The sequence below is a fragment of the Danio aesculapii genome, chromosome 2, assembly GCF_903798145.1.
Source record: "Danio aesculapii chromosome 2, fDanAes4.1, whole genome shotgun sequence".
Taxonomy (NCBI): domain Eukaryota; kingdom Metazoa; phylum Chordata; class Actinopteri; order Cypriniformes; family Danionidae; genus Danio; species Danio aesculapii.
The window spans coordinates 6329168-6348600 of record NC_079436.1 but is presented as its reverse complement, the minus strand read 5'-3'; the positions used below and the strand labels follow the sequence as shown (position 1 = coordinate 6348600).

Genomic DNA, 19433 nt, shown 5'->3' with positions numbered 1-19433 from the left:
GATCACGTGATTATGATTGAACACGGCTGGTTCTGCATTAACTATGTATGATCCACCAATCAGACGATTCCTAACCCACTATAAAGAGCCAGGGTTTCTCACTACAGTCATCTTTGATTTGAAGAATACCCCCTTCCACCCCTACTCCTCCACCTTCCCCTTCATAGGGTGGCACGGTGGCCCAGTGGTTAGCACTGTTGCCTCACAGCAAGAACATCACCAGTTCTAGTCCTTTAACTGGCCAGCTGTCGTTTCTGTGCAAAGTTTGCATGTTCCTCCCATGCTCGTGTGGGTTTCCCCACGGGTTCTTTGGTTTCCTCCCACATTCCAAAAACATGCAAGTGAATTGATCAATCTAAATTTAGCACAGTCAAACTATCAATCAAAGCAATCATTTTAGTCATCAGCTCTTATCAAAAAGGGGTAGTTGTCGAGATCTACCTGAGCTCAAAGCTCCCCTCTCGCCCTGCAAATGGGAGGGAGCCCAGGGTTCAAGGACCTTTTGAGCTCAGGGCTCTCTCCCGGGACAGCATGCCAAACTTGCTTATAATAAATCATCAGCTAAGTGTGAATTCTTGATATTGTCCGTAGTGTATGTGTGTGAATGAGTGTTTCCCAGAGATGGGTTGCAGCTGGAAGGACATCCGCTGCGTAAAACATGTGCTGGAAAAGTTGGCGGTTCATTCCGCTGTGGCAAAATATATATATATATATATATATATATATATATATATATATATATATATATATATATATATATATATATATATAAATATATATATATATATATATATATATATATATATATATATATATATATATATATAATTTTGACACATTATTTTAAAAATGTGGATAAGAAATAGCTATTAAATTATTTGTTGGTGGGGACAGTGATAATTTTGGCAGGGCATGAAAAAATTAGAACCACTGGCATGATTGGGCCAGTAGAAAAAAAATCCTTAGCGTTGAACCCTGTATTATAGAGTAAATTCATTTCAAGTCCTACAGATTATTATCACATTAATTAATTAATTAAATAATGCAAACAATAATTTTATTGTGCATTAAAACAATTTTAACATTATTATTTTTAAACTCTGTTGCTCACTGGTTCTGAATGCACAAACAGACAAATCATAGGTAATGCCAAGAAATGGAAAAGGTTGTTTACTTATTAAATCTCTAACATGGTGGATTTAATAAAACCAAAGTTATCTGTAACCACTGCAAAGATGAATTTCTTTATCACCGAGTACACAGAGTCTGAAGAAACACCTAAATCACAGTTTCTTAATTACAGTCCTTGTGCCCTGCCATGCTGCAAATTGTAGATGTTTCTCTTATCACCTCTGATTTTTGTTCAATTTTGAGTGGAAGTGTACTGCGAAGTGGACACACAAGGTATTCCACCATGATTTCAGTTTGAAGGGTGTTTCAAATGACATTTTAGCGTGACATCACACTACTACTGACATCATGATCAATGCCCTGGCAGTGGCAAACAGCTTTGGTTTCATATTAATCGGATTACATTAATCTTTTGATACACTTTTAACATGTAAAGGGAATGCAGCTGTAAAAGCTCTTGATAGGCTCGTTTGAGATGACCAAAATCTGCGCGGAACTGATCACCGGTGATCACCGCAAGATGCATGCCGGTTAGAAATGTGTCAGAGTTACCTTCACCTCGCTCTGATGTCACGCTGACGTGCGCCAAAAAACTCACGCGACGGCTAGGCGGGTACCTTGGATTGAGCAGTCGGCAGCAGTTGCTCTCCAAAGACTGCGCTCACCAAAAGCATGATGGGAAACGACTGGCTGATGACACGGCTTAATGCTCATTGGATGAGACTGACAAACTACACTTTATTCTCTTTCTTGTTTTTACTAAGGTTTATACCTGGCTTTATTAAATACCTTTTTTGTATTTTCGTTGATAATTTAAAAAAAGCATTACATGAGTTTATTTATTTAGATTTACACGCAAACAAAAACAAAACACAACTTTGTAAAAACATATCCTGACCTATCTAATATAACTAAATGTTACTAATAAATCATTAGGATGTGCATGTGCTGTCTTTTATTTCTCTCTTAGTTTAAAGTCCTGTTTGTTGTCATTTTCACTTCTTTGTATGTTTGTGTGAATTTTGTATTGTAATTTTTATGCAAAATTACTCCATGAAAGTCAATCCAATACATACATATATGCATGCATACAAACAAAGGTAATTAGACTGTTTTGTCAATATGCCTCATCTTTGTATGGTAACACACACACACACACACACACACACACACACACACACACGTGAAGTCAAAAGTCATGTTTAATTGAACAGTATTTCCTACAGTCTAACAGTTTTTATTCTGGGGAAAGTCTTAGGCTGTTTATTCAACACAATCTCACGGCAATTCGTAACTTTTTGATTTAGTGGCGAATTCGTACGAATTTGTACAATTTAATTCGTACAATTTAGTACGATTTGCTCATCCGTCAAAGTTATATGAATACTATAGTGTTTTTGAACCATATTATAACTATAAACATAACCTAATACTGAAAAAACATGTTCAAAAACACTATAATATTTACTATAAATCACCATAGTATTTTTTCATAAGGGTCATTCGTCTGCAATAAAAAACGTGAACGCGATCTCCGCCACTGGTGACGTTTCCAGGTGGCAAAACAGCGAGATTCGGGAAGTGTCCGACTTCTGATGTGTTTTTTGAGCCCTCCTCTTACTGCAGACGCCTGCTCTCGTCTAAAATGCAGTCAAGGCGAGGCTCAAACGAGCCTATTGTTCATATGCCAGTACTTTTAAAATAAAAGTGTGCAACACATTAGTTTTGAATTCATTATCTATTTTTGTGCATACCAATGTGATTGATCACAACTACAACTTTTAATTATTGATTAAAGCTTAATTGTTTGGAGGTTAGAGAGGCTGCCTAGCAACTAAAAGATCTTTCAATGAGGCATGACTGTTGAAAAAGCACTTTTTAACCGTTAAAGAGAATTCAAAATGGGATTAGTATTTAAGACCTTCTACAGTATGACCCCTGCATTTGTGCATACAGAAGGATGAAATCACAATGAACAAAACAAGTCTAACCCTCCAGACTCATTTCAACTGCACTAAATTATATTCAAAAAGCTAGATGCTTTTAAGATGTCAGATTGGAGCAATAAATTCTATTAACTTTTTTTCTCTTTAATTTTTTCGGTAATTGTCTTTGTTCCATTTTAAGTAGGAGAACAAGCGAACCTCTCTGCACTAATTATGGTAATAAATCACTTGAGCTGTTGAAACTGCATAAACTTGGCAATCATGAGTCAAAGACTCATCTGTGTGTGGGAAAGACTGTCTAATGACCTTGAATGTAACAGAAACAACTTGCTAAAACTTCACTTAGGCATTTGGGCTGCATATTCTTTCATCATCCCCACATCCCTGACAACATCTTGAGGCAAAATAGGCTAAAGCTATTATTAATAACCTCATTAATATTTATGCTAGTATATTTCAGCCTTAACAACAAACTCATTAGCCTCAGTAACACAAAAACAATGTTTTTAACATTTGAAAACTCTTATTCAATGGAGAATGTAAAGGAGTCTTCAAGGGTATTTTAACCCCCATCTACAACTTTTGGTGTTGGTGCCTAATAACCTGTTAAAACATTCAAATATATTGAGAATAATATTTCTATAAAAAAGAATTTAAATCCAATTTTTGGTGTCACTGGCGAAGTACGCTTGTTTTCAAAATATTCAGCTTTGTACCTAACAGGTCCACACTGTTACCTTAAAGGTACATACAGAATTACGCAAATAGCACAAAAGTGACACCCCAGTGACAGCTTTTGTACCTATATTTCTAAAAGTGCACAAAAATACTATTTATACACTTGCCGGTCACTTTATTAGGTACACCTTACTAGTACCGGGTTGGACCCCCTTTTGCCTTCAAAACTGCCTTAATCCTTCGTGGCAGAGATTCAACAAGGTACTAGAAATATTTCTCTGAGATTTCGGTCCATATTATCATGATAGCATCACACAGTTGCTGCACATTTGTCGGCTGTACATCAATGATGCGAATCTCCTATTCCACCACATCCCATAGACGCTCTATTGAATTGAGCTCTGGTGACTGTGGAGGCCATTTGAGTACAGTGAACTCATTGTCATAATCAAGAAACCAGTCTGAGATGTTTCGTGCTTTAAGACATCCTGCTTTAAGTAGCTTTAAGAATATGAGTACACTGTGATCATAAAGGAATAAACATAATTAGCAACAATACTCAGGTAGGCTGTGGTACAACTGGGCCCAAAGTGTGAAAAGAAAATATCCCCCCACCACCAGCAGCCTGATTGTTGTTAAAAGGCAGGATGGATCCATGCTTTCATGATGTTGACGCCAATTTTTGACCCGACCATCCGAATGTCATAGCAGAAATCGAGACTCATCAGACCAGGCAACATTTTTCCAATCTTCAATTGTCCAATTTTGGTGAGCCTGTGCAAATTGTAGCCTCAGTTTCCTGTTCTTAGCTGACAGGAGTGGCACTCGGTGTGGTCTTCTGCTGCTGTAGCCCATCTGCCTCAAGGTTGGACATGTTGTGCATTCAGAGAAGCTCTTCTGCATACCTCGGTTGTATGGTTATTTGAGTTACTGTTGCCTTTCTATCAGCTTAAACCAGTCTGTCAGTTCTCCTCTGACCTCTGGCATCAACAAGCCATTGGTGCCCACAAAACTGCCACTCACGGGATATTTTCTCTTTTTTTGATTATTCTCTTTAAACCCTGAAAATCCCAGTAGAATCTCCAATTTTATTCAAAATTAAGTAATAGTTACTGGTCATGTTTCCACATTTCAGCGCTTCAGTGAAAGCACTGAAAAATAACAAGTTTTTCTGTCATTCTACAAATAACTAGAGACATTCTAATTAGTCTCTAAAATGGGAAAGAAAAGCTGTGTCATATTGTTGATGCCATCCCAGAATGTCTGGTATCTGAAGCTCATGCACAGAAACGAACCAAATTTTTTCAGGCAGATTGCAGTCCTGCAGAAGGTTCGTAGGCGAATTTAAGGCATGCCAAAGTGAAGCAATGTTTTGTTTCAATTTCAGGCTCTTAAGTTGAATTCTGTACATAATATATTAATGTACAGTAAGATATTGTCTGCTTGATATGTTCCAGGATTTAACATAACACTTACATAACATTCATTTTCTTTTCGGCTTAGTTCCTTTATTAAACAGGGGTCGCCACAGCGGAATGAACCACCAACTTATCCAGCATTTGTTTTACACAGCGGATGCCCTTCCAGCTGCAACCCAACAGTGGGAAACACCCATACACTCTTGCATTCACACATACACTGTGGCCAATTTAGCTTATTCAATTCACCTATACCGCATGTCTTTGGACTGTGGGGGAAACCGGAGCACCCGGAGAAATCCCACACAAACACGGGGAGAACATGCAAACTCCACACAGAAATGCCAACTGACCCAGCTGGGGCTCGAACCAGTGACATTCTTGCTATGAGGCGATCGTGCTACCCACTGCGCGACCGTGTTGCCCACTTACATAAAATTTACACTTAATACATGGGCTCCAGCACTAGTATCCCTCTTTAAATGAATAAGCTTGAGATCAACAACTAGATATCTATATATTGTTACTCCAGGAGTACTGGAAGGAAGGATGATGAGAAAGCAAAATTCCCATTAGCATAGTACTGCACAAACTGCTTTCCACACTGGTGTTGAGAAGATATAGTCTCAGACAGCTCCCTAGCTCCCTAGGTCATGGATCAGTAGGTTGTGCACTTGAATTCCCAGCCTATTCGAATGTTATCACTCGATTGAATGAGCATTATCAGTTGTTATCAGTTGATAGATGAGGGCCAGTTGGGGCCTTCTGCGCCTACTTGTAGGCTCAGAAGGCTGTTATCGTCCATCCACATGGTTAATCAGCTATACTATGGGAGAAGACTTCGGATCCAGATCTGTTTTTGCATTACTGTGACGGTTGGGTTTAGGGTTGGGGTAGAGGTAGACGTTAATAAAATACAAGTAATGGGAAATTTAATAAATAATATAATTAATTCTCGTTGACTTCCGGCCGCAGCTAACTACTAGTAGGCACGGAAGGCCCCTACTGGCCCATATCTATCAGCTGAGAACCAATGATAATGCTCATTCAAACGAGAGATAACATTCGAAATGAGTGGAATTCGAGCACTGTTAAGAGCAGTAATGAGCTTGGATCACTACACACTGGGTCACTGAGTGAAATGAGAGCGTCCTGAATGTAAGACATCAAAGTGGAATGTATGAATAGCAACATAACTGATAATTTTACATTATAGACAATTAATTTGACCATTTCATATACCAGCAATATTTCAACCATTTATCATTCATATGGTGTTCATTTACGGTTAAATATAAATAGATAACAGTTTCTCTTTAAAAACAATCTCGTTTAGTGTTATGTTTGGTTATTTGATTCACATGGTTCGTAATTCACGCCTCAGAATGCTCATAAGTGAACATAGTGAGCATCAATTCTCCCTGAATTTAACAGTGGGTTGTGAGACATTTCAAGGTGCGGTCCTTTAAGTGCACTGGAAGAATTTTATCATTGAGACAGCACTTAAAATGCCTAACTCCCTCATCAGTGCCCTGACTGCTGAACAAGGGAGCTGATTGTGATGCACCCACAGTCTCAAGGAACTCATCTCTGGTAATGGGCGTGAAGTCTTAGGGTATACTTAGGGGTCCTGAAAGCCAACAATTGCATCCTTGACTTTCTAAACACCAGCCCCACTCTCAACAGAAATTCCAAAATCCAGATTATTTGTTTTTCTTCAGTCGAAAGCTGCAGTTGTTGACCATGTGACATTAGCTATGTTTCCATCCACCTATTTTTATGCACATTATGGATCTGCGCATAAAAACGATTGATGGAAACGCCAAGATACGCATAGCTAAGTAGGATAAACTTTTTATTCGATGAGAAAAGATGTGCATAATCCACAATGGAAATCCATTTTTACTTGTGATATTAGGCGCCAGTTAATCAGGAATTAGTGATTTTGTTCTCTCTGACTGATTCGATGGAAACGCTGCTTTATTCGCACGTCTTTTGTGCAATACTCCTGTTTTGCACATAAATTTAATTCGCATATTTGAATGGAAGCATAGCTATTGTTAACTGGCATCTGCCATTAGGATTGGCCATGTTTCTGCATGTACTTCAGACACTGGTCATGCTGAGAGGCATCAGTAACATAATGCAGCAGTAGCTATATTTCCATCCACCTATTTTTATGCGCATTTTGGATATGCACATAAAAATTGGTTGTTGGAAACGTCAAGATGCGCATCAAATTCGAAAATGGCCATAAAAAAAATGTATGCGCATTACTGAGCAGGATAAACTTTTAATTCGATAAGAAAAATGTGCATACATTTAGATGGAAACACTTTTACCAAACAAATTCCAGTATGTGCATTAAAGTGATGTGATTCTGTTATGAGAGATCATGTGGTCATAAAAATGTTTGTGAATGGGCAAACCAAACAGCTATTGTCAACTGGCATCTGCCATTAGGATTGGCCATGTTTCTATATGTACTTCAGACACTGGTCATGCTGAGAGGCATCAGCAACATAATGCAGCAGAAGCTATGTTTCCATGCACATATTTTTATGCACATTTTACATAGGCACATGAAAAAACGGTCGATGGAAAGATGCGCATCACTTTTGAAAATGTGCATAAACATATGCACATAACTGAGTAGGACAAACTTTTAATTCGATAAGAAATGATGCGCATAAACTATAATGAAAACACTTTTACCGAACAAATTCTAGTATGCGCATTAAAAAAAAGTCTTGTGGTTTTATTATAAGACATCATGTTATGATAAAAATGTGTGTGAATGGATAAACCAGCAGGCTGAGCACATTGTAAACCATCTGAAATGTTGTCTTGGTCATTCTAAAGCACATTAACTGTTTCAGTATTAGTGTTATTGTATTATTAATTAACTCCAGAACTGTCAAGAGCGTCTGTGCTCCACGTTTCACAGCTTCAAACACGTTCATTGCGGCTCAGCATTGTCTTCTGAGGCACAAGTCATTTATTAAGTAAAGAAAAGATTCATGCAGCTTCTCCTTCCGCAGTAAATTCTGTTTTTACTTTTGATATTTGGCGCCAGTTAATCAGGCTGTATGGAAATGTTCACACCTCTCTTATGCGATATTACAGTTTTGCACATAAATTTAATTTGCATCTTTGGATGGAAACAGAGCTAGTGAACCTTCACCAAAAAGAAAAGAAATTACAATTTCCCCTTCAGCCTTAAAAATGTAATGCTCCTGAGAATTGTTAAACAAAAGCTGAATATTTGAAGTGCTCTCACCTCCTGGTTGGGAACGCTGAGGTAGCCGTGGTGAGGTTTGAAGGCTTTGTGTGGTGGACGAGAGAACATCCAATTTCTGCTGAAGCTTTGGCCAAATACAGGCTGCAGTAGGAAGTAGGGTTTCTCCGAACAGTTAATCACCACCAAAAACAGAGACACCACCACAATCAGACTGGTCACTATCACTGACTTCTTCTGTAAGGAGAGAAAGAAGAACAAAAAACATGGCATCATTGAAATTATACAAATGAAATATTTTTCTCTTTAATAAAGTGGTGCCAACCTTCAAAGGAACTTCAAATAATCAACCAAAATTATTATATTAGCTCTTTTTATTTATGTATTTTCAGACAGTTTTCTATTTTTGCAAAGTAATACACATTAAAGCTGCAAGCAGCAATGAAAGGGACCTCACACACTGCACTGCTGCCCATTGCTTTAAATTTAAACTGATAAATATTAAAAAATTCGGAGAAAATCAACTATTTATGTCAAACTTCCTTCTGTCAGCATGACACAATAGTGCAACGACCACTATTGTGTCATCATTAACACATCACAAATCTCTACATATTGCAATAAAAAAGGTTAATTCGTCTGTTAAAACAGTCAACATGAGATATGAATCTGTGGTTGATTACAGATGTTTTTTAGTAATAAAATGCTAAAGAAAACACAATAAGAATATACAGAGTATATATTACGCAAGAAGGAACTTGACTGAGAGTCTAAGATTACCAGAACAATGTAATGTAAACTGTCAATCCACTAAAAACATAGGAATATTAACAATATATAGCACACAGTAATTACAATGCTTTAATAACCAAGTTAAATTAATAACATAAACAGCTACGGCATAAAGAGTAACAAACAGTATCAATGTCTGTACCAATTGGTACTGAAAATTAAACAAAACAACCATTTCCCGCTAGTATTTTGAGCATTGCTGATTGGCCATTGTTTCATTCTCACACTCAACAGATATGACTGTGATGGACTACAATAATTATTGCTTCATGCTCTTCACAGAGGATTGTGATCACTGGAGCTAATCACAGGCATATCTGTTATTCATATAACATAAATATAATGGACATTCAGTGGTGTTTGATCCCCTGCTCATCAGCAGTCAAATTTTAGTGGGAAATTATTGAAATTTTTACAATTTCAGTATGAATTGGTACTGGAGACAGTACATTTGACAACCATATAAAGAACAACAGTATAAAACTGTGTCTCTGTTTTTTTTGTTTGTTTGCTTGTTTGTTTTTTCAAGATATTACAGTACTTATGTTCCTTGTTATCTGTTACACTCATCTTTAAGGGGTTAGTTCATCCAAAAAATGAAAATTATGTCACAATTCTTGACCCTGGTTTCTTTCTGAACACAAATTAAGATATTTTAAATTACATAAAATTTTAGATGAACACTTTTGTGCACCCAAAAAACTGTAAAAATGACTTTGTTCGTAACGTTAGGGTAGTATGATATATTGCCATTCAAGAGTTCGCACTTAGATAATGCTCGACTATGATAGCAGGTTTGGTATGCTGTCCCGGGAGAGAACCCTGAGCTCGGAGATAGATGAGCCCGAGGTTCCCGCCTGGTCAATGAGCATTAGGAGGGATACGAGATCAGGTGTTTCTCGAGTGCCCCCTTTTTCTATGTATGCGTTAAGTGCTTGTGACTGTATTACGATTCACTTATGTACATGTTTTTAGACTGTGGGAGGAAACCGGAGGACCCGGAGAAAACCCACGCAAACACAGGGAGAACATGCAAACTCCACGCAGGGAGTGCCGACTGGCTCAATTAGAACTTGAACCTGTGGCCTTCTTACTGCGAGGCAGCAGTGCTAACCACTGAGCCACCGTGTTGCCCGATTATGAAAGAGGAGTAGGGAAAAGGGAAGGATGGGGGGGTTTCCAAAAACGAAGATAAGGAATGAAGTTTAGGCAGGATATTTATAGTAGTTTTAGAATGATCTGATAGGCTAGCTAATGATTAGCAATGAGGATCAGCTGTAGTCAATCATATCACGTGCTCCTCTCGAAATTAGTTTGTGAAACTTCACTTAGAGTAAGCAAACACTATAAAATATTACAAGTCCATCTCTGAAAGGCCTGCTGGTCAATAAAAACCATATCACCAAAGACAGCCTGTCAATAAACTCAACTGAACTTCCAAAGTGAACCTGCCTGAACTATATACTAAGTTTAGTCCACCACCATGACACTTATTGAAAGGAATGCTGAAAGCATAGTGAAACAAATGTGAAGAGGGTATTTGCTGATACACTAAAACAGTGGTCCCCAACCTTTTTATCACCACAGACAGGTCAATGCTCGACAATTTGGGAGGGAATCTACATAGACTGCTAGGCAACCATCACCAATTTTCTCAAAAGAAGACAAGCTAACAAAACATTGCTGCAACTCTGTTTTAACTGCAGTGTTTGGGTGTTTGTTCTTGTCTGAGATAATTAGTCTACTGAAATATGTATATTTCATAGAAAGTATGAAGCTGATTGGTCAGCATGCTGAAAAGTTTAGCAGTTTTCAACTGGGTTCACCTGGAATGTGCAATATGTGCACAGTCAGCAGTTGGTCTTTTTCTCACACAGGCATGCTGGATTCAACTGATTTGTTGACAAATAAGTAGCGGATCTATCCCTTGGTAGTTCGTGAGTCCTTCACTGAGCCTTTTCCCTTTCCCAAAGAAACTTTTCAAAGGCTTTTGTTTCTTACTTAATTTGTTAGGTTGTGGGTTACATTTTGGCAGTCAAGTGACTGAGATGTAACTGGTTTTTCCAAATAATTTTTTTTTCAAAATAAAAGATCGTTCAGGCTCAGATAATAAATAAAACTGAAATAATTAATGGTTTCCTGTGCAGCCCGGTACCAATTGAACCAAGAGGGTTGGGGACCACTGAACTAGAATATTGCATGGCTTTCAGCTAATCAAATTCAAGAACCCAAAATAATTTATTTACATATGAAAGCTCTGATCTCAAAAGAGCATCCGTCCAGTTGTGACCCCACCACAGAGCCAAAGTCCAAGCCCAAACAGCCTTTTACCCCACCAGCCAAATTCAGATCCCACAGTAAAGCCTCCTGCAGATTTACAGACTGAGCAGCTATGAGATCAGTGCCAAAGCCTTTGCCCGTTAAGGACACTCACTCTGTGGATGAAAGTCACCCTGGAGCCAGAACTTGTAGCCCTACTCTTTCCCGAGCCAAAGCCAGCCCATGGCACTCTCACTGATTTTGCTGTATTCTGATGACTTGGAGTTGTTTTTTATTGATTCTGCAGAGCTGTAAAGTAAGATAAAGGTGATCATGGCTATATTAAAGTCCACATAAACCGGAAGCTGCAACATTTCTTTTTTTTTTCCGTATTTGACGCAGTTCCTAGAAAAACAGAATATTACATGAAAAAAGAGTGGGCGTGGCTTGTTTTTTCTACTTCAATCTGAACGGATATAGTAAAGTAGGCGTTTCATTCAGAAAGTTTTGGAAATGAGTTTTAGAAGTTATTACAACCTAACAGACACGTCGTTCTCACTATTTTTGTTTGTTGTCCAACCGCCCAATGCCTAAGACATACGCAATCTAACAATTTAACTGAAAAAACAGGATAGGATATTATATTATTACATATTATCAACAAGAAACACCAAATAAATACCATAAACAACTTGTAATTGAATGCAATTGAAGCTATTCTTTCACGGTAGTTCACTTTGTATGGTGTTGTACTTGTGATGCAGAGAGTTAAGTCTGGTGAAGCATGGTTCCAGAAAAGAGATAAGAGCATTGTAAAATCAAGGAAAAACTACATGGTTGAAGTGCACTCTTCTCTTATGTTTGCTTTTGAAAACTATTGGTTGGGTTTAGGGAAGTGTTTAGATCAGTGAATTGCTGGTCTAGGTCTAGGTCCAAAAAACTGTTGGCTAAGTCCACTAGATTGGAGAGATTCAGCTGTTAAGTGCGTCAAATGTGCCAAACGCTCAACTCGCGCTGCTTCATTCAAGCCAATCACACCACAAGATGTCTTTTCGCATCTTTGCATTGACTTAACATGTAAGCCACTCACTCTTAATGCTTTATCCGCTTCCGCACATTTGACACACTTAACAGGTGAATCTCTCCAATCTAGTGGACTTAGCCAACAGTTTTTCAAAATTGTTACATATTTAGTTGTTACGGGGATGAGATGTAACTTAAAGTGAGATTTTTTTGCTGCTGAATAAAAAAAAACAAATGGAAATGTGAAACAATAGTATTAATGTTTGAACAATAATAAGAAACAGTGATTATACGAATTGAGAATGTAAATTAATTAGTAACCAAAACAAAAGAATAACAGGAGTGTTGCTAAAACAAATAAATAAATAAAACAAAACAATCGAACAAAATTCCAACTCACTAAACTAATTGAGCAAAGGAAAATTTCGAAATCAAAAACGTAATCTTCATGTCTCCGATGCTTAAACTGGTCTGGTGTGAACGCAGCATTAGAGTAGTGTTCTTGTTGTTAGTTAGTTTACAGAGTAGTTCTTACCTCTGCAGTTTTATTTTAGGTAGTTTGTGTAGTTTAGTTTAAGCGTCGGATATGTGAAGATTACGTTTTTGATTTCGACATTTTCCTTTGGTTAATTAGTTTCAAGAGTTCCCACTTAGATATGCTTGGCGTATAAAGCAGGTTTGGCATGCTGTCCCGCGAGAGAACCCTGAGCTCGGAGATATTTGAGCCCAGGGCTCCCGCCCGGTCGATAAGCATATCAGGAGATCCGAGATCAGGTAGGTCTCGAGAGCTCCCCCTTTAGAAAAGGGAGGAAAAGGAGGAGATGGGGTGGCAGGGGGGATTCTTCCAAACGAAGATAGAAACAGTAGGGAGAAAATGATCCATTTATAGTAGACTAGGATCACTCTGATTGGATTATTACTGATTACAGATGAGTGGCCAGACGTGCTCAATCATATCACGTGCTCCTCTCGAAATTAGTTTATGAAACTTCACTTAGCGGGTTGGGATTTAGTTAGATTGTTTAGTTTTATCTATTTATTTGTTTTAGCATCACTCCTGTTTTCCTTTTGATTTGGTTACTAATTAATTTACATTTTAAATTCTTATATTCATTGTTTCCTATTGAATTTATTACTATTGTTTCACATTTCCGTTTTTTTTTTTTTTTATCCAGCAGCGGAAAATCTCACTTAAGGTTACGTCTCATCCTCGTAACAATTTGGAAAAAATGCAGGCTGAGACAACAATTTCAAATAAGCCTGCAATGCACACATAAAGAAATCATTCACCCTCGCGCAGATCAAAACTTCAGATCCTGTGGATTGACTGGGTTTCTGTTCTCAAAATTCACGGAACATCAGTTGACTGCATCTTTGGACTAATATTACGTAAAGTTCAAGTGATTATCTTTGCATCATGCCTCAAGCAACGTCTGTGTACAGCAGTGTAACACATTACTGAGACATGAAAAAAAGCAATTCCACTGCTCTTTCACTGCTAAGGTGTAAATTTCTGCGTTCTTTGATGTAGTTTGATGGCTTGAAATTAGCCATCTAGTCTGCAGTCATGACTGGAATAATAGAGCGGCTGTCAGCAAATCTGAGTCAGTAGGGCTCAAATCTGGCACATCAAACATCTCAGAGAGCGTGTTTGGGTTTGCACTTCACAGGAAGACATCAAACACGATGAGCTGATATCAAAAAATGACCATTTAAATCTCAGACTAAAAGACCGCATTGCACAGGGTGCTGGAAGATTACATCATTATCTAAGAAATGGTGTCACATTTATGTTGTGTTATTGGGATGAACAGCCCCAAATCAGAAAAAGTTGGGACAGTATGGATATAAAGCGCAAATAAAAAGCAAGTAGTGACTTCAAAATTTATTTTGACTTATCATTGCAGACTGTACAACAAAGATCATTTAATGTGTTCCTCATGATTTTTTTATTTTTTATTTTTCTAAATGAACACGTATTCCAATTTTGGCTCTTGCAACATATTTAAAAAAAAGGTGGGAGATATGTGGGCTTGTAATCAGGTAAACTGATTAAAGAGCACATAGTTTACCTCTTTTTTATGATTTAATATTAATATTATGGTTCTTCAGAGTGTGCCAGTTTAGGTTCAGTTTAAAACACAATTCAGATTTTTTTATTATAATGTGTAAAAAAGTGTCATGTTGGGGGCGTGTCCACAGTTTACTGATTTATGGGTCAGACTGCGAGAAGGAGGAGGAGTGAGAAGTTCAGTAATCAGTCGTACATGTACGACTCGGACACAGACCAAGCAGAGAGCACAAAATCATTTGTGTCTTTGTACAGTTTTACAGCCAACTGTGTGCTAGTTTCAAGTGCCGAGCTTGTACACAGAAACTAATAACAACACACTCTGAATTAACTTTGACTGAGGCACCGGATGCGCTGCTCGAAGCCGCGACACGGCACACCAGACACTCTCTGTAGCGTGGCAGAAACATGAAGTGTCCCGAATCGTCGCGCCACGCATTTTTGAATTCTAAACATAGGTTTCTGCAGCGGTCCGCGGCGCCCAGCCATCGACTTGAGTGTACCCTGATAGAAACCGATGTTTAGAATTCTAAAACGCATGCTAGTTAAGATCACAGGGAGCTTCTGGGATCGCGAGAAATGCAAACGGCTGAAGTATAAGGTAGACTCGATGAGAAGTACACATGTTTGCAAACCTACCTAAAGATACAACCAATAATTCCGATTAGAGCGATAATGTGGAGGATATTGATCTTGTGTTGAGCCCAATGAGCCTTGCATCTAAGAATAGAGCTAGGGTGTTCCTTTAGTGATATCGCTTCTACTCACGCTGAAAATGGCGGACGTGAATCAACAAACTGAGGATATGATGACGCGCCTGTCAATCAATATTGGTGGGTGGGGGGACCGCTCTCCTACGTAAAGTTGCGGTCGGTTTGAAAACTGCTCCAATTGGTCCACTGTTTTTTATGTTGTTAAATTGAAATAAAAGCACTGGGTGTGCTTATATCACCCCAATATGACAGTCTATACACCATACATGCACATATGTCTGTCCAAACAGCTTGAAAAGTAGATTTTTTACCATAGGTGCCCTTTAAAGGTGGGGTATCTGTGACTTAGTGTAAACCAACACATATCAGTGATTCAGCATCTACATTTAACAATGTTAAATAGGTTTAATATGTATTAATTAGATTATAAACCTTACCATTTCGTTGGAGTGCAGTAAGGGCACTATTCTATGCTTCTGAATGGCCGTATTTAAATTTGTGTTTTGTCTGGTGCAAACAGCCAAATTGTTTATCACTGCAAATCTCGTCACGTAGTGTGTTGTTAGGACACGGTGTTACAATGTAAGCTGCTCACCTAATGTTTGCGTTCGTAATATTTATGCTATTTAAAATCATTTCAGAGTCTGCTACTGTCCACCGGAGATCGCATTTCAGTTGCGAACACATGCTTTGAGAGCCTTCCTGACTGAATGAATGAAATACGCGGTTTTCCACCAAGGCAACACAGGGTGCTGAAATATAAATGGTTAAACTGGCAGTGGGTGGGTTAAAAGAACCAAAACAAAGAGAGACTTTCAGGCATGTAACACACATTTTCAAAGCAGTATACCTGACTTCAGTTTTTCAGATACACCAGAATGTTCACTTAGCACGTTTCTTAAATACCTGCAAACATGTTATGCTATTTTTATGCTTTAGAAAAGTCGAAAACTTACATACAGCACCTTTAAATAATGGTGCGATTTGAAAGACGTGATGTCAACAGGTGATTGTAATTTTGATTTGGTACAAAATCAGCATCCAAGAAAGGTCTAGTCCTTTAGCAGCAAAGATGGCAGAGGATCGCCAGTTTGCCAACAAATACGTGAGAAAATGATTTAAATGTTTAAAAACAGATTGCTTTCCATACTGCCCCAACTTTTTCTGATTTGGTTTTGTAACATTTGCATAGAACCTGCATTTATATGACTTTTTGCTAAAGATTTTTTTTTGTTATTAAAATATGCTGACCAAAAGCAACACTTAGTCAATGGGCACCATAAAAAGAAATGAAATAAAAATGTCAATTAAACAGTGTAAATTCCTTACTAAAATGATTTCACATTAAATTATGCAAATATTACTTTTAAAAACCTTTTAAAATCTCATATATCCACATTATGTCTTACTGTGGTTGCTAAAAAAGGATATAATCAGATTACAGACGCAAATGTATTTGGTTTTGACCATCATCTAAGCATCTAAGGCATGAAGTGTAACGGATTTAGCCCCCTAAGCACTTCAATACTCATTCCTCTAATCTGTTCTCGTGGCAGGGGGGAATAAAAAGAAAATATCCCTCCACCTTGATTTCAATCTGTGGCCACAAATCTTGGCAAAGTGATGTGTCAAATTCTGAGGTGAGGAAAAGGCTTAGAGGAGAGAGAGAGAGAGAGAGAGAGAGAGAAAGAAAGAAAGAAAGAAAGAAAGAAAGAAAGAAAGAAAGAAAGAAAGAAAGAGAGAGAGAGAGAAAGGGGAAGTCGAAGAACTTCCATTAGCAGCAGCATATGACTCATCTCATCGTTATACTATCCATCAGCTTAATCATCGCACAGGCCTTGTGTTCTGCACAATTTCAACCATTTCTGTGGAGAGCAATTATTCAAAAACAGGGACAAACAAAACGAGATGAGAGCAAGAGGAGGAGGACAACAGCGCCACCATAGGACTACCATTATACAAAAAAAAATCATATATCTAACTGTATATAACTGACTGGCAAGTAATTAAAAGACATGTGTTAATACTACCATTGCTATCATTAGGAACAGATATTAGTAATAGAATGGGAAATAAAGCTGGTGAGCTAGATTTTTTTTATTATTATTTAAAAATGGGAGTAGTGACACTTAAATAACTGAAAGGCTCATTTGCTGCTGGAGCACTGCTTTTGACTGCTGAGACCTTGCTGGGTTGCTAAGGTTTTTTTTTATTTTTGTCATTTTTCTTTGGGGTAGCAAGGCTATTGCTGTGTGGTTGCCAAGACGTTCTGTGCCTTTTTATCATGCTGCTATCTGGTTGCTTGGTATTTCTGAGTATTTACAGCTGTGTTTCCGAGTGTGTTATACATACAGTTGAAGACAGAATTATTAGCCCTCCTAAATTATTAGCGCCCTGGTTTAATTTTTCCCCAATTTCTATTTAACGGAGAGAAGATTTTTTCATCACATTTCTAAACATAATAGTTTTAATATCTCATTTCTAATAACTGACTCTTTTATCTGCCATGATGACAGTACATAATATTTTACTAGATATTTTTCAAAACACTAAATCACCTTAAAGTGACATTTAAAGGCTTAACTAGGTTAATTAAGTTAACTAGACAGGTTAGGGTAATTAGGCAAGTTATTGTATAACGATGGTTTGTTCTGTAGACTATTGAAAAATATATATAGCTTAAAGGGGCTAATAATTTTGACCTTAAAATGTTTTTTAAAAATTAAAAACTGCTTTTATTGTAGCCGAAATAAAACAAATAAGACTTTTTCCAGAAGAAAAAATATTATCAGACGTACTGTGAAAATTTCCTTGCTCTGTTAAACATCATTTGGGAAATATTTAAAAAGAAAAACAATTAAAAGAGGATTGCAACTGTATGTCTCAAATAATCACTGAATTTACCTGTGAAAGGATTTGATTAAAATATCTTGTTTATTAACTTGTAACATTTACCTCAGGAAATCCATTCAGCAGTGTTTGTTTGCAGGAGAAAATAGAGATTCTCGATAAGAGTGTGTGCGTGTGAGCATGTTACCTTTGGAGGATTGTGAGGAAATTTGTAGGATGACATGGGTTTGATCTAGGTATTACAATGTCGAGATGGTTTATGGGGACATTTCCTGTGTCCTTCAAAACTGTCCATATTCATGCTCAACAAGGTTTTTTTCACATTGGATTTAGTGGTATTTAGTGGTATTCAGTGATGTGGTAAGAGTAAGATAATAATTGTATAATCATCAGCGATCTTATCCTTACAGATCACTGAAAACCTACAGATCTGTCACTGGCTGGACTAAAATTAACGTCCTACACCTCATGCACACCAGTTCCTGATTCCCTCTGATTACACACACACAGGTAAATCATCACAGACTGATTAGCTGGATTTTATATTAGGGCTTGGCGACATGGTAAAAATGCAATCTCGATAATAATTTTCCATATTCACCAATAACGATATATATTTCGATATAAGTTGTTAATGCCTTCAGATTTAAAAGAGTGCCGCAAGAATGACTGAAGCCACAAAAATTAGAGGGTCCATTAAATTGCATTGTATTTTCAGATGATAAATTTTTGGTGGCTGAAAATTCGGTACACCTCTAATATCAACACACTTTTAGATTGCCATTGTTGCACATTTCTGCTGTATGATTGGCTCTTAGATCAGTATAGAGTAAAAAAGTCCAGAGCTTATCATTGTTATTGACATAAATTTTATTGAGATACAAAATAATATTGTTTATATGCCCGGGCCTGTTTTATATTCACCCCTCATACGCACACAATGCTGAGTCTTAATTACCCTATGTAGCATTTAAAAGCATTTTTTCCTTGTTTGTCTTGATCATTGTTTTGTTTATTGTTATGATGCTTTGCCGTCTAGCCTGACTCTTAGCCTGCATTTTGACTACGTCTTTTGGATTACCTTCATGCTTTGGATTACCTTCATTTGCTCCTGTTTTTTGACCATTACCTGCACAACTACTCTTTAATAAACTGCACGTGGATCCCCAACATCGTTGTCTCCGTCCTTCCGTTACAATAATAAGAGTTTTTAAAGTATTAAATACATTGTGTCAGTGAAGACTCCTCATAAAAGTGTGTGTGTGTGTGTGTGTGTGTGTGTGTGTGTGTGTGTGTGTGTGTGTGTGTGCGTGC

The 19433-nt window shown here is 37.6% G+C and overlaps 1 protein-coding gene across 1 annotated transcript in view; it reads right to left on the bottom strand.

Moving 5' to 3' along the window:
* st6galnac3 (ST6 (alpha-N-acetyl-neuraminyl-2,3-beta-galactosyl-1,3)-N-acetylgalactosaminide alpha-2,6-sialyltransferase 3) overlaps positions 1 to 19206 on the bottom strand; it is an 85746-nt gene extending 66540 nt beyond the window's left edge. The window contains exons 1-2 of the mRNA XM_056464708.1: positions 19201 to 19206; positions 8454 to 8648 (exon numbers count right to left, since the gene is read on the bottom strand). Of these exons, the coding sequence (XP_056320683.1) occupies positions 8454 to 8648; positions 19201 to 19206 (201 nt within the window). The remainder of the gene's footprint in view (positions 1 to 8453; positions 8649 to 19200) is intronic.
* Between the last annotated feature and the right edge of the window lie 227 nt (positions 19207 to 19433).